General features: G+C 37.0%; 1 protein-coding gene across 1 annotated transcript in view; it reads right to left on the bottom strand.

The window, feature by feature from the left end:
* The window catches only part of LOC140150218 (uncharacterized), a 46,660-nt gene extending 39,007 nt beyond the window's left edge, over positions 1–7,653 (bottom strand). The window contains 2 exon segments of the mRNA XM_072172223.1: positions 2,377–2,552; positions 7,539–7,653. Coding sequence (XP_072028324.1) covers positions 2,377–2,552; positions 7,539–7,550 — 188 coding nt within the window. The 5' untranslated portion in view covers positions 7,551–7,653.
* Positions 7,654–20,296: the final 12,643 nt, after the last annotated feature.

The following is a 20,296-nucleotide window of genomic DNA, read 5'->3' as shown; positions in this document are numbered from 1 at the left end:
TCGAAAAAATGTGTACCGTGTTCTACCTAATTAATCACTGGCACTGCCATGTTTTAACTATATAAATTATAATATTTTGTTTTATAACTTTAATTCTTATTGCGGCCGCACGCACAGGTATACCGTCGCTATACCTGACTAGTGCACACAAAGTAGTACCCATACTGCTACTGCCAGAACCCAACACCAGCAGTGGTACTGCCCTGGTACTACACATTATCATACCACTAAGGGAAACATCAAAGAACACCGCTAACCTGATATATTTTCGTATCTAGTCAGTGAGTGCGTATTTTACGCTTTATATCTAGTCAGTGAGAGCGTATTTCATAAAGCCCGATACGGCGTGTAATGGCGAGTACGCCGTATAAAGGCGATTCGTGTAAACCGGTAGCGTAAAATGCACGCAATCTGTAATACGCGAACAGTCATCTATTTTTGTAATGTTTTTCCTATTTAAGCTTATTTAGCAGCAATTAAAATGTTTAAAAACGTAATTATTTCAATATTTAGAATGACTTAGTGGTATGATAAATTCGTTATTAGGTTCAGCGTCGGTATGGTACGGGAAATTATCGTGCGCTCAGTGTCATACTGGGTTCAGCCTTCGGCTTCACCCAGCAGTGTTCGATTTTCATCTATTTTTTTGTGTAGCAAAAATTGCTACTCACTCTCAGATTTGAGTAGCATTCCAAAATTTTGAGTAGCATTTTTTTTTTTTTTTTTTTTTATCATTTTTTTGTATTTTCTTGTCTTCTCACAGATTACTCTATGCTTTAAAAAATAGACAAAAATCAAACACTGGATACCATCTTAGGCTCTCCGCTCTTATCTATATTGGAAAAGAGAAAGGTCTCACCTTCTTGGAAAATCCACTTAAGAATAACAATACAATTGGCAGTTAGTCACAATGGGTGGCAAACAGAATTAACAGATGACACATTTACTGGGACCTTCATTCTTTAATCTTTATTTCTTTCCATATATATATAATTTGGACGCAAATTCACATGGCTAATCAAGTATTTTGCGTCCATGTCACATGCATTTGGACGCAGACAAAACTTCGAAATTTTATCCTTAATTGATGATCAAAATAAGGATTTTTTATTCTTTTATATTTTTAAGATAATAAAAGCCCCACAATTTTGACCCACCTGCTGAGAATTGAAGTAAATTCTGCAATATTTGTAAATGCAACGTCAGGAAATCGTGCACTTTTTGCATGCTTTCCGAACGATCGCTGTACAGCTGTTTGATCACATGGCCTGGGGAAGTCCCGATTGATTTGTTTACAACGATGACGTGCCGCTAATGTGCGGTGTTTATTAAATTATTTATCACAACCTGACAATATTCAATTTTTAATATTTTAAGTTTATTTTCTCATAAATAATCTAGGTTTCCTTTATTAGTATTATTGTTACGATGAATAAAAGCAATTCGAAATTTTATCCTTAATTGATGATAAAAATAAGGATTTTTTATTCTTTTATATTTTTAAGATAATAAAAGCCCCACAATTTTGACCCACCTGCTGAGAATTGAAGTAAATTCTGCAATATTTGTAAATGCAACGTCAGGAAATCGTGCACTTTTTTTTTTTTTCCGAACGATCGCTGTACAGCTGTTTGATCACATGGCCTGGGGAAGTCCCGATTGATTTGTTTACAACGATGACGTGCCGCTAATGTGCGGTGTTTATTAAATTATTTATCACAACCTGACAATATTCAATTTTTAATATTTTAAGTTTATTTTCTCATAAATAATCTAGGTTTCCTTTATTAGTATTATTGTTACGATGAATAAAAGCAATTTTAAAGACAAAATCCAAATGATAACCCTTTTTCAGATTATTTGTGGCAGCGCGTGTTTTAGTTTTTGTAGCATCAACAGCACGTTAATTTAAAAATAGAAACGCGAAGTGAAAGTACGAACGAAAATTGCTCAAGATTGACAGACTTTGCTCATGTTTTTGCACCTGTTTTTGACCACGTTTCGGACCAAAACTGACACAGAAATGAGAAAAATTATCATAGCGAATGGAGATGGAATATCAACGTGAATCACGGTCGCAAGTAGGCATTTTCCCCCGATATTTTTGGATCGCATTTTTTTGCTACAGGTCTGTGTAGTTGAGTAGCAGCTTGTAAAAAATGACTCGCATTTTGCGATGCGAATCCAGGTAAATCGAACGCTGTCACCCAGTATGACACTTCGCGCACGATAATTTCCCGTACCATACCTCCGCTTCACCTAATAACTAATAGTACCAGCTAAGTAACCTTGGCAATGGTGTACCTGTACAGGCAGCCCCAATAGGAATATTGTAGTGTATCTATTGCAATATAAAACATGGATATTTAGTCTTACTCTGTTAATGTGAGGTAGGCATCTACTCTGTCCTCCAGGACCACACCTTTAGTATCCAGTGTTGCTAGTAATGGTGCTATTAGGCTGCTAGTCTCAATGCCTCCTGCTCCTCCTCCTACAGGCTCATCTGCAGGACTAGCTGTAACCATCATTGTGTTGTCAACGGGGCATACACTCTAGGCAAACATCAAATCATTGTTCATCTGAAGAAGAATCATACAAATAATTTGAAAAATTATGAAAAAGAATGAACAAATGATTTATAGGTCCCGTAGCTGTACATCTCGAACAACTCAATACATGTACAACGTATGGACCAACATATTTGTGTACACAATTTTAGGTCTGTATCAAATTGATATTTAATTTTGTACAATTTGTACAGCTATCGAATCTACCCTATCACGATCAAACGTACCTGTACATGTAAAAAGTGTCCATAAATACTGGACATCAGGCTTCCCGTTAGTGTGCGTCATCGCGTCCAGACGCGTATTTTGCAAATTTGGACGCAAGTTCACATGGCTAATCAAGTATTTTAAGCGTCCATGTCACATGCATCTGGACGCAGAAAAACTTCAAATTTTATCATTAATTGATGATAAAAATAAGAAATTTGTATTCTTTTATATTTTTAAGATAATAAAAGCCCCAAAATTTTGACCCACCTGCTAAGAATTGAAGTAAATTCTGCAATATTTGTAAATGCAACGTCAGGAAATACTCATGCACTTTTTGCATGCTTTCCGAACGATCGCTGTATGACTGCCTGAGCTGGGGAAGTCCCGACTGATTTGTTTACAAGCTGTGCCGATAACGTGCGGTTAATGTTTAATTATTTATCACAACCTGACAATATTCAATTTTTAATATTTTATGTTTATTTTCTCATAAATAATCTAGGTTTCCTTTATTAGTATTATTGTTACGATGAATAAAAGCAATTTTAAAGACAAAATCCAAATGATAACCCTTTTTCAGTATTATTTGTGGCAGCGCGTGTTTTAGCTTTGTAGCATCAACACCACGTTAATTTAAAAAAAAAATGCGGAAGTAAAATTACGAATCTAAAATTTGCTCAAGATTGACAGACTTTGCTCATGTTTATGCACCTGTTTTGACCACGTTTGGACCAAAACTGACACAGAAATGAGAAAATTATCATAGCGAATGGAGATGGAATATCACGCTTAAAAAATGCACTTTTATTTTTTTTAACAATCAACATTTGGCGAGGTGTAGACCCGGGGTACGTGTGTATCGTAATAAATCGTGAATTTCAGATGGACGCACAAAAATCTGTCTGGACGCAAGTTTTTGCAAGCTCGTCAGCAAACTTGCGCCATTACGGACGACATTTTAAAACCTTAACGGAACCCTGCTGGACATCGCCAATATATTTATGACAAATTTGTGTCCAGAACACGAAAAGTGTCCAGTTCTCACGTTTGCTCTCTCGGCTACGACAATGGGTAATCCATGTATTCCAGCCGTTCAAGGTATCTATGAATAATTAAGCAGATGGCGTGTTTACCAACTCTGATGACGCGGATATGACCTGACCTGACCTTGTCAGACCGATTCGCAATTAACCGAGTTACCGTACATAGACTTGACTTGATCCACCAGTCCTTCAACTGCTTATGCACGGTCATTTTATTCCGCCATGTTTATTGTTTCGAGTTCGGGGCCAAGGGACTTAGGCTACACAACGTGTACAGATCTGACAATTTCCCACAATGCCTTGCCCATTTCTAGAAGGCGGCCTGGCGATTTCCCACATTTCCGCAAAATGATAAACAACATGTGACGCTTTTGATAGGGAAAATGGAGATAGCGAAGTCGCATTTTACATCAACAGCTGCAAGAGTAAAACGTTCTGAAGGACCGGTACCGTTAATGATTAACAGCTGGTCTGGTGTATTTGAAGTTCATATTGAAGTTTGTGACTTTGGCATGTTATGTGCAATAGATATTTAATACAGAATGCTTAAAATTGGCAGGCAGTCCTGGAATTTATCGGTGTCTTCCAAGATTGTATCTAGATGTTCTGGACACATCACACCGGAAGTGTGACGTGACCACACTGGACATACCGTACATGTAGCTGTACACAAGCAGAGATGCCACTGGGTTATGACAAAAAAATCTGAAATTTGCGAACGTAGGGAGCGGCGATCAAGTCTCGCCCCCACGGCCGGGGTCCAGGGGCCCGCAAGGGCCCCTGGTGGGGTCCAGGGGCAAAGCCCGATGGGGGTCGAGGGGTGAAGCCCCCTAAGCCAGAGGGTTTCTACACATTTTACACTGCAGGAGACACCATTTCTGAGGGTTAAAGTACATTAAAATAGATAAAAAAATAAAGTTATTTTGAGAAAACAAGCCTAGATAGCAGTATTGAAGACTATCTATTATACATGTAATATTCTTCAAGGCTTGTTTTCTCAAAATTATACTCATAAAATATGCAAATTAGGTACCTAAGCCCAGGCAATTTGAGCAGAATTAGCACCCCAAAGGCCATTTTTAACATAAAAACCAGTTTTAGACTTTTTTGAAAAAATGCTTCCTTCATCCCAAAAAAGTGGTTTTAAATGTTCAGTTTCCTATACTTTTGTACATGAGAGACATTTTCTAAAGTATTTTTTTAGCCTAATAACATGGCCTACATGGCTGAAATGGATATATATAATGCGGAATATAAAAACAATGATTCATCAAATTTTTGACCCCACCCTATTTTTTTTGTTAACTTTTCAAAAATATTTTTGGCCAAAAAAGAAGTTATATGCCCTAAATTACTTGTTATTTATGTTGAAACCATAGAAATACTGCTACTTAAAAAATTGCCAATTTATGTTTACAAAAGTTGGATAAAGTTGTACATTTTAATTACTTTTACTTCTACTGAACAGCTAGCAATGTATACTAATTCAATGTGTTCCTGACTGTGTCATAGAAGCAAAAGTAATCAAAATGTACAACTTTATCCAACTTAAAATAAAATTGGCAATTTTTTTTTTGAAGTAGCAGTATTTCTATGGTTTCCAACCTTGAACAACAAGTAATTTAGGGCCTATAACTTGCTTTTTGACCAAAAATATTTGTTGAAAATTAAAAAAAAAAAAAAAAATTTTTTTTTTTTTTAGAAAATCTGATTTTTTTGGAAAAATACAAAAAATCGGAATTCCGATTTAAATCGGAAGAGTGGCATCTCTGCACAAGCATGACAAGTGTTTGCTCGAGAAGTCTACTCTAGCCACAAATTTGCTAACCGATAGCTTCACATTCGAGGCAAGAGAACTTTGCATTCAAAATCTAGTCGGAATTTGCTGAAGCATGACACCATGTAAACTACATGAACTAAGGCCAATGAAAGTCAATTCCTTGTTTCCCGTTACACAATTTTTCATGACTGTGTAGTAGGTGACCACTTCATTTTTCATTATTTCATACCATTTCATTATTGCATCTGTTACAGGTGTAAACTAATAACTACCCATGTATACATGTGATAAATCACAGTTTGTAGTTTACAGATGTAGTTTACAACCACATGAAGGTGATTGTACAACTATTATCAAAAGTTTCACAATATTTTTTGGGGGATGAGATCAAAAAGTGCGGGACAGAGAAGTGAGTAGGTATTCGTTATTAATTCATTATTAACCATGGCATATATGCCATGCTCCTACTGCAAAGAAAATCCCCTGAAAATCAACAGAACGAGATAATGATATATATTTAAAACTTATTGGTACATGTATGTTAAAGTTTGTTAGAAATCAATGTTTTATGCAAAATAATGAAATATTTGGCCAGCAATTGGTTTGAGCGGAGTAGGGTAACGGGAAACAAGGAATCGACTTTCATTAGCCTAAAGCATCAAAATTTTTGCTAAAATTGCACCTCAACCAAATTTTAGACTACAGGTTCAAAATAGACAAATTTTACTCAAGATACAGCTACAGTTGACTCGTCAAAATAACTTTCATCCAAATTTCAACATAATAAATAACATCAGATGCAAAAAATGTCAACGCTGTCCGACAGAAAAACTATATAGCAAATTACTCTAGCATCGAATGCGTATTGCAAGTGTTTACTTCTTAACTTCTATTGTTTACATGATCATGTTTCAGTGAATCCAACAAGCATGACTATCGACTAGATTTTGAATGCAACAGTCTAGATGTACATTGTGTAGCCTCGAATGTGAAGCTCATCAGTGAACAAATTTGTGGCTAGACTTCTCAAGCAAATTAAATTGACAGGCCGTGATGTGGCCACCATCTTTAATGACCAACTTGAACTTTCAATCATCTTATTCTTCTTCTTCTTCCATATAAGTGCCTCCCTCATATGTATGAGTATTGTCGCACTGCGTACAGACAAGCTGTACTTATTTTTTACTCTGGAACCTAGAGTAGATGAGTGTATTTTGAAGTACAGTCAACATGACCGGGATGATCCTTTGCTCTTTTCGAATAGCCTGTGACGTTCTTTAACGTGCACACTACATTAATGTGAGAAAATATGCATGTACACGGGACCGACAGCTTAAAGTGCCCTCCGAAGCACTAAGCAAGTAGAGTGCAGTGTCTTGCTCAAGGACACAAAGAGCCGGACCTGGGATTCGAACCCTTGACCCTTGGGTTCACAGTCCTATGCCTTAACCGCTTATGAGAGTTGTCATTGTCAATGCAAGTCATGACATGACCATCAATTTATGTCTTATGACATGATCATGAATGTCAACAGGATGATGTGTGAACTCGATGATTCATGAACTCTCGACAATGTGTATGTTTATGTTGTTGAGAATTCATGGACATGGTGGATTGGAATTGTGACTCTGAAACCATCATCATTTATGGAAATGATTCAGATCTTACCCGTTAATCAACTTAATGCACATTTCATCTACATAATTAAATATCATTTGGGTTTACAGCTATGTCCACTCCAGAACTCATGAACTCGTCGGTCAGTTATGTCAATTGTCATTCTCGTGACGCATGGACGTGAACTAGTAAATAAAAAAGCTTAAATTGCAAACCCGGTATCCGACAATCCATGCACAAATCTGACCGGCACTTGAAGTTTAGCAATCGTAATAGCGATCTATATTGCATGAAATACATTGAATAGTTTTTATTCTATACCTGAGAGCACATTCGTTGAAAATCAGTTTACAATCATCGCCACACCACGTTCTTCTTTATGTCCAGACAGTCAACTATCTCCATTGACGGTACACAATGTTTTGCTACGATTTCCCGCGGATCAGCGAAACCCCGGGAAAAATCGTAAGGCATTGTGGGTATCAGCGGGCGCTTCATAAGTATGGCATGCCATTGACTTCATAAATTGTAAAGTAGCATACTGATAATTCTTGCAGGTAGCCTACACCTTCGTTATTTAGGCCTACTACTTTATTAGGCCTACTTTATCGTAGCGGGGACTGTAAGTATATTGCTATACTATAAATCCCTAGGTAACACTATTTAAACACGTTCGTTTAGCCAAGTATTATTTAAAAGGGACCGTTCATAAATACTTTGGTGGGGGGGCTGGGCCCTTGGAAATTTTTGGAGTCAAAACCTTTTGACCCCCCTCCAGAGAACCTAAAACCTTTTGACCCCCCTCTTTAGACATACAAAACCTTTTTGACCCCCCCCTTTCCAAGAGGTTAAAAAACAGTGGAGGCTACTCCATTTGCCATGTTTGTGTGCAAACTCTCACAATTATAGGCTTACTTGTTCATACATTTATTTATAATAGGCCTGAGCTGTTTCCTAAAAACATGAAAGTTGAAGGTGTTTTTCACATGCTGTGACTTGTATCAAGTTTAACTTCAATTTATGCATTCTAATTTTTTGAAAATACATGTTTCTTTCTTATAACCAATAAATAAATAAAAGTACAGTAACACAAAAAAAGGGAAATTGACAGTGGCGTAGCTAGGGCTTGTGGCACCCAGGGCTAAGGATAGGTGTCGTTCCTGATTCTTGAAATAATTATTGCGTGCGGAGCACAAAGCGGGCCTGCCACTAATTAATTTTGGTTATAATGAAGTTGAATATCGGTCTTAAATTGATCTTTCAAATGACTTTGTCCTGAAATGCGCGCGAAGCGTGCGAAATAGACTTTCATCGCTTAGAGGGGCGCAGAATCGATGCTAAATCGGCGCCCCTTATAAGAGTGGGGCCCAGGGCACATGCCCCAATCTGCCCCCATCTTTATGCCACTGGAAATTGAGAGCAACATGGGCACATAGGCCTACTATCAGGGGCGTAGCCAGCTTTCTTGGTCAGGGGGGCAAAATGTAAATTTCGGGGCAAAGACAAAAAAAAATGCTGGTTGAATCATTTTGACCCGGTATTATCAGTGGGTGGGATACATACATATACCCTTTTCTTATAGCGACTGTAGAATACATGTAAAGTCTTTGAGATTCCAAAAAGGCTTTTACGGGATATTGGTAATGAGCGCGCCACGCTTGCCAAAAATGTGTTTTACACTATTTTTGGCCATAATCGGCATTGCAAAGCGATATGGAGAAAACCCAGCATTATTATATTACAATAGATACAATAGAGTCCCTGATCATCACTGATTTCTGCCTTTGGCGAATAATAGCCTATTATTAGAATGTTTGAATCTCGCGCGTATAGGCATAGGTCTATACAACAGGAAATGAGAAGAAAATTGAAATTTAGCAAAACAAATGTTCTTGCCCCTGACACACGGCAAACACGTTCCGAGAATTATATAAATATACTCAGGTCAAGGAGTTTATGTAGATCGATGTTTAGAGCACGCAACTGTTATAAAATATTCAAAAAGTTAAAAAATCGAAAAATAAGAATAAAACTGATTATTACTGAAAACAAAATAGGCCTACTCTTTAATTTCATATTCAAAATTTTCAAAAGTACTCAAATTGCTTTTTCAAAATCTGGAAAAAATGTAGGCCTAATAATTTATGTAATAATTGCTTAATGCCCCCCGATCCGAATAGGAAAAAGGTTGACAGTATTCTCCAATTAAATAAAAAAACCAAAAAAAAGGAACATTTTTTGTATGAATTTGACCAGTTCTATATGATTCAAAAACACAAGCTAGGAAAATGTAAAAAAGAAGAAGAAGAAAAAAAAATCATTTGAGAAGGCTTGGGTGGGCTTCGAACCCGGGATATACGCGTGATATGAAAAATACGTTAATGCGCGCTAACCGATTGCGCCACGCAGCCAAAAATAGTTTATTGTGGTAAAACGACAAACTTAATGAAAAAGAAGTCGAACGTTTATAAAACTTCTTCTTCTTCTTCCTTATAAGTGCCTCCCTCATATGTATGAGTATTGTCGCACTGCGTACAGACAAGCTGTACTTATTTTTTACTCTGGAACCTAGAGTAGATGAGTGTATTTTGAAGTACAGTCAACATGACCGGGATGATCCCCTGCTCTTTTCGAATAGCCTGTGACGTTCTTTAACGTGCACACTACATTAATGTGAGAAAATATGCATGTACACGGGACCGACAGCTTAAAGTGCCCTCCGAAGCACTAAGCAAGTAGAGTGAAGTGTCTTGCTCAAGGACACAAAGAGCCGGACCTGGGATTCGAACCCTTGACCCTTGGGTTCACTGTCCTACGCCTTAACCGCTAGGCCATATCTCTCATCTGTGTTTTATTTGCATGATTAACAACAGAAATGAAACTTTATCCATATTTAAGCAAACAAAATACAAAACAAAGGCAATTCAAAATCCCACTTTTTTAAGGGGGTATGGAAAAACACGCCCCACGAGGCGTTCAGAAATAGGGGGGCCTACATTTGTTATTGAAACAATGCGCCAAGTTTATGCAAGATATATCATGTCCGACTGCCTTAGAATATTTCAACTTTTATATATTTTCCTAAAATGATGTAATACAAATATTTGTGTGGAAATACACGAATATTATGCTCATATTTGTGACGCGTCATGTCAAAAGGAGACACTTTTGGGCAGATTATCAATTTTGAGGTGTTTACATATCTTAAATCTAGAGATATTTTGCTCCATAACGCCGTTTTCTCCAATGAAATCGGACATTCCTAAGAGAAGATATTGAGTTCGTAAGTTACGGTATTATAAAATTGGAAATTGAGATATTGGTCTTTAAAAATATTATTGACAATGTTGAGAGTAGGAATTACCTTGAAAAATGTCTCAAAATATACAAGATGCCAGTTATATTCCGGTCTAAAACTATCAGACAATATTTTTAACATTAATATCATCACAAAATCGCAACAAACCCAAATTGTGAAAAATATTATGCGGGCAGATTTGTGGCTATTTCTCCATTTTCGATCCTGCCCAAAAGTGTCTCCTTTTGACATGACACGTCACATTTAAGCTTTTTAAGAACTATAATGACGTTACACTTCCGGTCCGTTGGAAGTGATTTGCCGGGGTGATTTGCCTCCATGTGATTTGAAACGACATCAGAGGGTGTCTGACTTAATTTAAATTAATTTGTCTGGTGTGATTTTCTATTTTTTAAAGCAAGTTTCTTGGGGGGGTGAATAACTTTAACTCAAGAGACAATTTTGTTAGTGTCTATTTTCTCTGATTCTTCAAAATTTATTAATCATCACAGCAACATACGGAGGGAATTTAACTTCAATAGGCCTATATCAACAAGGGAACAAAGGCCTATATCAACAAAATGACTATTGGACCCCTATCTACACGTGGGTCGCTCATTATAGATAAATAACACTTGGCTTTTTCCAAAATGATTTTCTAATGGGGGTAAAAAAGGGCTTTATTGGTACCGTACATGCGCACAAAATTTTGTATGCTCTTGTTCTTTTGGTATTTTCTTGTTTGAAACTTTTTTGACCCCTCCTTTAGTAACCAAAACTTTTTGGTCCCCCCCTTTGTGCAACTCAAAACTTTTTGTGTCCCCCCACACTTTGCCCAGTCCCGCTCACCAAAGTATTTATGAACGGTCCCTAACATGTCGGGATCAGAAAAGGATTCATTCTCCTATATATAGGCCTATGTGTTTTATAGGCCTATATTATAGTCCCACTCCCTATTCCAGAAAAATACAACACTAATATTTTGCATGTAGCTAAATCCTAATCTTTTAGTTAGTTCTAACTGGCAATAAAAGTCACATTTTTAATATTTCGTAAGTTGGAAAAACGGTCCCAAAATGTCCCAAAACATGCGTTTTAAGGTGTTGTTAAATGTTGTGCATGTGACAATCAAGGCCTAAAGGCCTACAAAGACTAATTCTAATTTTTTGAAAACACATTATCTAATATTTTTCATAACCAGATATCATAAATAACATAAATCGAGTATTAAAATTATGAGCATAGCCTATAGGCTAGGACTACTCAAGAATTTCATAATCAGGAATTTTTTGACTATAATTGACAGAAAACGTGCATGATTTGGACATTATATTCCCTCAAATTGCAAAAATATCAAAAATTGCCTTTCATTGCTAGTTAGAACTAACTTAAGGATTAGGATTTATAGCTATGTTTCATTTGGCAAAACAAGATACGGTCGGTAGACCCGACCGGTAGGCCTAATATTTTCGTAATTCCAAATACGGTACTACCGGTACTCCCCATTCCAAAAAAATGCAACACTAATTTTTTGGGATTATACGTAATCAAGTTCTGCCAAATAAAATATAGCTCAATCCTATCATTTAGTCCTAACTGGAGATAAAAGAAAAAGTTGACTATTTTACTAATTTCTTGAAAAAAGAGCCAAAAACATGCATTTTCGGCATGTTTTCTGACAATCGAGTCACAAAAATGAAAGACTTGGAACAAGTTTATGCATTCAAAATCTTGAGTACGGTATATCCCGAAATTTTGCTCTAATTTCACTTTTTTGTGTTACTTTAATTAATTTAATTGTGTCCAAAAATTAGAATGCATAAACTGAAATTAGGCTTATACGGTACAAGTCTTTGGGCTTGATTGTCACAGCATACGAAAACTCCTAAAACGCATGTTTTTGGCCCTTATTTCAAAAAAATTGGCCAAATATTAAAATTTGACTTTTATTGCTAGTTAGGATGTTAGTTTGTGTTTTGATTATACATGTTGATGTTTGATATTTGCTTAGATAAACGGTAGCAATAAGGGAGTGTTCAAAAATACTTTGGTGGTAGTAGTAGCAGTAAAACTTTATTTATTCAGGGTAAACTCAATTCAGTAATACAATACTGGTCTCCCATGAGACCCTGATACAAAACAAATTTAACGAAAAACATTAATATGATTTTATAATTACATTTTTACTGTAACTACAAAGCAATCTAGTATTATATTTAATACTGTACAACATTATGATTCACATTGCTATTACATTGATATGATGTTAGCTTTAAACTGAAATAAACTTAAAGTTGGCAAACTAATGCGTATATCAGATGAAAATTTGTTCCATACTGTCATGACTGTAGCGCCTCTATAATGGAATGTACGCTTCCCAGGATTTATACTCCATGAAGGAATAGCAAGAGTATTGCATGATTGACTGCGAGTTCTCTGAGAGTGATCATGAGTAAAGATGAACTGAGAATGCAGATACGATGGTCCATCATGCTTGAGGCATTTAAAAATCATGAGAAGGAGATGGTTTGTACACCTTTATTCAGTTTATTCCAGTTGAGGGCATTCATTAAATCACAAATTGGGGTTCTGTTCATGTCAAAATTGTTTTACACCCCCCCCCCCTCTTCGTGAACTCAAAACCTTTTTGATCCCAAGCTCTTAAGGGATCTAAAATGAGCGTTTATTGCGTTTCGACAGTATTTTTTGTGGGACATGAGAGCACCTCAGACCTATCGAATTGCATTCTGAATACGAAGCATGTCTTTCTGATATCAAATAATTTTCATTTTTGAAAATCACAATATAATACAAATTTTATGACAAATTATAAAAATGTGATATTTTTCAAATTTTTGATATATAACAGTCCTCGAAGTAAATTATATAAATCTAATGATATATTCTTAAAGTGTATGTAGCAGGGAGGAAAAAGCCGACAGTCAATTGAAAATTTTGACCTTTCGTGTTAAAGATATGGATTTTTTTCCCAAAAAGACCTAATTTTTGTTTGGTGTTTTGGGAAAAAAATCCATATCTTCAATACGAAAGGTCAAAATTTTCAATTGATCGTCGGCTTTTCATCCCACCTACATACACTTTAAGTATAAATCATCAGATTTACAAAGTTTACTTCAAGTACTGTTAAATATCAAAAATATCAATTTTAATGATTTGCCATAAAATGTGTATTAAATTGCGAATTTCAAAAATCAAAATTATTTGATATCAGAATGATATTCTTCGTATTCAGAATGCAATTCGATATGTCTGATGTGCTCTAATGTCCCAAAATAAATACTGTCCAAACGTTCATACCCCAGCCCTTAATGGACCTAAAACTTTTGACCCCCCTAGGTTAAAAACTATTTTGACCCCCCCATTATAATGTACCATTCTACATCAAAGGACAGAGGAAACATAACATATTAATGATACTGTTACGAGCCGTACTTGACTCAAGGCCAAAATCACCTTTTACCCGAACTCACACGAATGCACAACACAAATACACTGTTCGTTTAAGCTAACAAAATCTAAGTCTTTAATTGAAAGCAAGTTTCGTTTGGTACAATATAATGACTACAAATGCACACATACATTAATCAAATATAATCACTCTTTATCTATTTTGTACTTAGCCAGCATTCTTCTTCTTGGTGATCATAAAGTTCTTGTAATGTTCTGGACGACTGATGTAATATATCCCTATTCACTTGTCCTGCGACAATCAGCGAAGTCCTTTGTACACTTGCATTGATAACTCCTTGCGTATAAAATCCTTACACGAAAATGGTGTTCTCCAAACACGTTTACAACTCCTTGCGCAATTCTCCTATACTAAACTCCTTGCGCCGTCCTCCTATGCTAAACTCCTTGCGCCGTTCTCCTATGCTAAACTCCTTGCGCAGTTCTCCAAATTTAACTCCTTGCGCTGCTTTCTCCAAACTTGGTGCTATGTCCACCTTTCACACAATATCTTCAGGAAGCAGGACTGCGATGCAGTTGTCCCCACTTATTTTGACAGTTGCGTTGAATCAAAACACCAGACTTCAGCAAGTCGACAGAAGAATATATTTCCTTTCTTGGAAGAATGACGTTCTTTGACGTATTCTAGATCTTCTCCTACAACACTGGTAAATAGTAGCACTTTGACTACATAAAATATTTCTGGTTTGTAATTTCCTTTCCTTCAAGGAATTGGACTGTAAGCATAGCCCAGATCAACACTATCAACTGTGACAATAATTGTGTTTACATTTCTTATATATCAAGCATGGGAAAAACCCCATTCTATTATGGGCCATTTACTACCTTCACATTATGCTCAATCTGGGAAATTCCAAAGTCTTAATTATAACATAAACCTTTCACATGACATCACTTCCTGAGGGAAATCCGATTACATCACTTCCTGAGGGGAATCCCATATATGATGTCATCTCTTTACAATCTGAAGGGGGGTTCCAAATATTCCAAATTAGATATGATTCAACTTGTTTTGCTCAATTTGAGAGGGGAATTCCCCTAAAATGTCATCACTCATGTAACTTTGTAAACAAAGATAAATCATCAAATTAAATTACTCAGGGCACATCACACCCTCCCCCTTAAAAGAAGAAAGTTTGAATGTAATGAAAACTTTCTTAAATGTTTTCTTCTGTTACATCAACTTCAACATAATATTAACTTTGAGTGCTTAACTCAACATACACAGTGACTACTTGTCACACAAGTTCCTTCTTAAAGGAATTTTTTTTTTTCAGTTTTATGCAATTCTGGACAAGGCATCAGCCATTACATTGTCTTTTCCCTTAATATGTTTGATGTCCAGATTGTACTCTTGCAAGGTCAAACTCCACCTCACCAGTCTTTGGTTTTTGTTCTTCATCCTGTTGATGAAGGTGAGGGGATTGTGATCTGTGAAAACAAGCACAGGGTATACTGTGGTACCCAAATACATCAAAATGTAGCAGTACTAATAGCAATGCTAGACACTCCTTCTCAATTGTGGAGTAATTTCTCTGGTGCTTGTTGAATTTCCTTGAAAAGTAACAAATGGGGTGATCTATTTGATCTTCACCCTCTTGCATCACAACACCTCCACAGCCTATGTCACTGGCATCAACAGTCAACTTAAACTGCTTCTGAAAATCAGGTGCAGTAAGTATTGGTGATGAGTATAGATTTGACTTTGTGAAAAGCATTTTCACACTGTTCTGACCAAATGAATTTTGCATCTTTCTTCAACAAATCAGTCAAAGGACTTACTATCTCTGAAAAGTTTGGACAGAACTTTCTATAATAGCCAACCATTCCTAGAAATCTCATGAGTGCCATCTTGTTTACAGGTGTGGGGTATTGCTCAATTGCTTCAACTTTGGCTTTGATAGGTTTCACCTGACCTTGACCTACAACATATCCCAAGTATGTGACTGTGGCATGGCAAAACTCACTTTTACCAGATTGACTGTTAACTGTACTTCAGACAGCTTCTTAAACAATTGATGGAGTTGTTCCATGTGTTGTTCCCAAGTTTGACTGTAAACAATCAAATCATCTACATACGCTTCACATCCCTCTATGTCTGCCACAATTTGATTTACCATTCTCTGAAATGTTGCAGGTGCGTTTTTCAACCCAAATGGCATAACTTTGTATTGGTAAAGACCAAATGGTGTACAAAAGGCAGAAATCTCTTTGGCACGGTCTGTGAGTGGAACCTGCCAGTACCCTTTCAAAAGATCAAATTTGCTAACAAATTTTGCATTCCCAATTTTGTCAATGCAATCATCAATTCTTGGAATTGGGTATGAGTCTGTCTTTGAATGAACATTTGCAGCTCTCATGTCTGCGACCAATCGGTATGAACCAGCAGGCTTGGGAACAAGAATGCATGGTGAACTCCACTCACTACTACTTGGTTCTATGATATCATTGTCTAGCATGTAATTGATCTCATTTTTGAGATGTTCCATTTTCAATGGATTGACTCTGTAAGGATGCTGCTTAATTGGTTTAGTTTCACCAACATCTACATCATGAAATGCAGCATTTGTTCTACTTGGCGTATCAGGAAATATATTGTCAAATTTGTGAATCAAATTTGCAATTTGACTTTGTTGATCTTGAGAAAGATGACCTAACTTTGAGTCCAAATTAGTGAGCACATCAGAATTGTTAAATTTTACATTATACTCTTTGTGCTCCAGCTCTTTATCCTGGTCAAATGTGACATCAGAATTGTCATCTTTACTCTTGTCTACATTGGCGATTTTGTCTACATCGGCATGTTTGTCTACATTAGCATGTTTTACTGTACACACAGGTTTTGGAATGCCACTGTCACTTCTTTCAACATACTCTTTGAGCATATTTATGTGGCATAACTGCCTGCTCTTGCGTCTACCAGGAGTCTTGATAATATAATCCACTTCACCCACTTTTGACTCTACCTCACATGGGCCATGATATCTGGCTTGTAATGGGTGTCCTGGAATTGGAAACAATACTAGAACTTTGTCACCTGGTTTGAACACTCTTTCTCTGGCATGCTTATCATACCATTGTTTCATTTTGGCCTGACCCTGTTTCAAGTTTTCCTTGGCGATATCAGTTGCTCTGTTAAGCCTATGCTTAAAATTGGAGACATAATCCAATAAATTGATATCTGATTTCTCATTGAGCCACTTTTCTTTCAACAACTTTAAGGGTCCGCGTACTGTGTGTCCAAACACTAACTCAAAAGGACTAAATCCTAAAGTTTCCTGAACAGCTTCCCTAGCAGCAAACAACAACAAGTGTACTCCCTCATCCCAGTCCCTCTGAAATTCCAAACAGTATGTCCTGATCATGTTTTTCAGTGTTTGGTGGAACCTTTCTAGTGCACCTTGTGATTCTGGATGGTAAGGACTTGAGGTATACTGTTCTATACCTAATTGATACATGACCTGCTGAAATACTCCAGAAGTAAAGTTTGATCCCTGGTCTGACTGTATGGACTTGGGGAGCCCCACAAATGTGAAGAACTTGGTTAAAGCTTTCACTATGGTCACTGCTTTAATATTTCTCAATGGTATGGCTTCAGGAAAGCGTGTTGACGCACACATAATTGTCAGAAGGTACTGATTACCTGACTTAGTCTTTGGTAAGGGGCCTACACAATCAACAATAACCCTACTAAATGGTTCATCAAAGGCTGGAATTGGCTTTAATGGAGCAGGAGGTATTTTCTGATTTGGCTTCCCTACTACTTGGCATATGTGACATGTTTTGCAATATTCAGAAACATCTTTTCTGAGAGTGGGCCACCAGAAATGTCTCAGAATTCTTTCATGAGTTTTCTTAACACCCAAATGCCCTGCCATGGGACTATCATGTGCTATGTTAATAACTTCAGTGTGGTAGACTTTTGGTACCACAATTTGGTGCACTACCTTCCACTCTTCATCGGCAGGTGCATCAGGGGCCGCCATTTTCTCATTAGCACATCATCTTGTTTGTAAAAGAGACAGAATTTTGTTCTGCTTCTTCTAGGGTCAATGCCCTTTGATTGATCTCTTTGAGTTCTGGGTCATTTTGTTGCTCCAGAATTAGCTTGTCATGACTTAATGGGTCTCTCAATGTTTCCCCAATTTGTTCATGCTCAGAGGCTGTGTCATTTTGAGGGGTATTTTATCCCCAGAAGAAGGAAGTTTATCTTCTTTCTCATTCAACTGTGACACAAATGTGTCTTCCAAATTGTAGCCTAAGTCATCAATTTGGTTGTCCTCAATTGTTTCTACAGAGGCCCTCTTACTCATTGCCCGTGTAACTGCACATGCAGGAAATATCTCCTTTTCCTCACTACTATCATCCTGCAAACAGGGCTTATCTGTAACTATTGGGTCAGGAAAAACCTTCCCCCCTGCCAAATCATTTCCTAGCAACATGGACACTCCTTTGACTGGCAATTCGTGTCTAACTCCTATGGTTACAGGACCAGAAACCAAGTCAGATGTCAAGTTAATTTTGTGGAGAGGTACATTAAGTATTTCCATCCCAATACCCTGGATCAAAGCATTACCAGCTGAACTATCCTCATTAAAGGGCAAAGTTCCTTCCAGAATCATAGACCGTGCACAACACGTATCTCGCACAATCTTAATGGGCTTTGGACTACCATTATCACCAAGTGATACTACTCCCTCTAACACAAATGGTTCAAATTCTTCACACACCTTGTCTGTCTCACCTCCCTTTTGTGGGAATTCTTGTTTTTTGATTTGACTGACTTGTTTCTTTGACTCAAGTGACACTGCACATCCTACAGTATTACTAGCAGTTTGCTGCTGATTTTGTGCATCTTGTTTGGCTTTTAAGCTCCGACACGTGGTCACTGTATGTCCTGGTTTCTTACAGAAATTGCAAACTAATTGGGATTTAAATTCAGTCCCACCTGTTGGTCTGGTACCTGAACTCCATGGGGTCCCTCTACCACCAGCACTATGCTGTGAATTAGACCAGGATCTGTGATTAGACTGAGATCTCCCTTCTTGTGTACCACCCTGATTTGCTCTAGGTTGGTTATGGCTGAACCTGTTTGAATAACTTTTGTTATGACTAAATCTACTCGCATTCAATTTGTGAGTTAAGCCATAGTCGTCCGCCATTGTCGCCGCCTCATTTAGCGTCTTAATTTTGCTAGCGCTTTCATCCAAATGGGTTTTAATGTCAACGTGGACACATTTCTTGAACTCTTCTATAAGAACTAATTGCTTAAGTTGGCCGAAATCATCTTTGACTTCTTTCTCTTTGAATTTAGGCACAAGCTTTACATACTTTGTAACATCAAAGCCTGACTTTGACTTTGAGGAGAAACTTGATGAGTATTTGTCACCTAGCTTAGCCAACTTCTCTTGTTCAAACTCAATTTCTTTTTCTTTCAAATGTGCTTCCAGCGCCATCTTTCATGGCGCGCTTTGTCTTCCATTGCCATTTTCTGTTTCTCCATATCTAATCTTTCTTGCTTTTCTTTATTTTGCATATCTAGCTTTTGCATGTCCAACTGCAATTGCATTTTCATTTTTTCCATTTCCACCTGAACTTCTAGTTCTTTCAACTTAACTGCATCCCCGATTTCAGTTTTGACCTCTTTTCTCTTGTCCAAAATGGATTCCTCAAAATACTCTTCATCAACCAAAACTTCAATCAAGGCATTTTTGATTATTTGTTTTCTGTTGGCTTGCTTTACATCCAATTCATAGTATTTTGCAAATGCTAATAAATCAGGTTTCTTCAACTTATCAAACTTCTCCCAATCTATAGTTTCAAGAAACTCTTCTGCTTTGAACTCTGCCATACTGTACTTTCACTTTCAAGACTCAGTATATTAATGTTAACTTTTTTTTACAGTGTATTTGCCGGACGACAAGCCCCCCAATTTTGTTACGAGCCGTACTTGACTCAAGGCCAAAATCACCTTTTACCCGAACTCACACGAATGCACAACACAAATACACTGTTCGTTTAAGCTAACAAAATCTAAGTCTTTAATTGAAAGCAAGTTTCGTTTGGTACAATATAATGACTACAAATGCACACATACATTAATCAAATATAATCACTCTTTATCTATTTTGTACTTAGCCAGCATTCTTCTTCTTGGTGATCATAAAGTTCTTGTAATGTTCTGGACGACTGATGTAATATATCCCTATTCACTTGTCCTGCGACAATCAGCGAAGTCCTTTGTACACTTGCATTGATAACTCCTTGCGTATAAAATCCTTACACGAAAATG

This window comes from Amphiura filiformis, chromosome 4 (genome assembly GCF_039555335.1).
Source record: "Amphiura filiformis chromosome 4, Afil_fr2py, whole genome shotgun sequence".
Lineage (NCBI taxonomy): Eukaryota > Metazoa > Echinodermata > Ophiuroidea > Amphilepidida > Amphiuridae > Amphiura > Amphiura filiformis.
The sequence above is the reverse complement of the archived record's forward strand: the minus strand, read 5'-3'. Positions and strand labels throughout refer to the sequence as shown.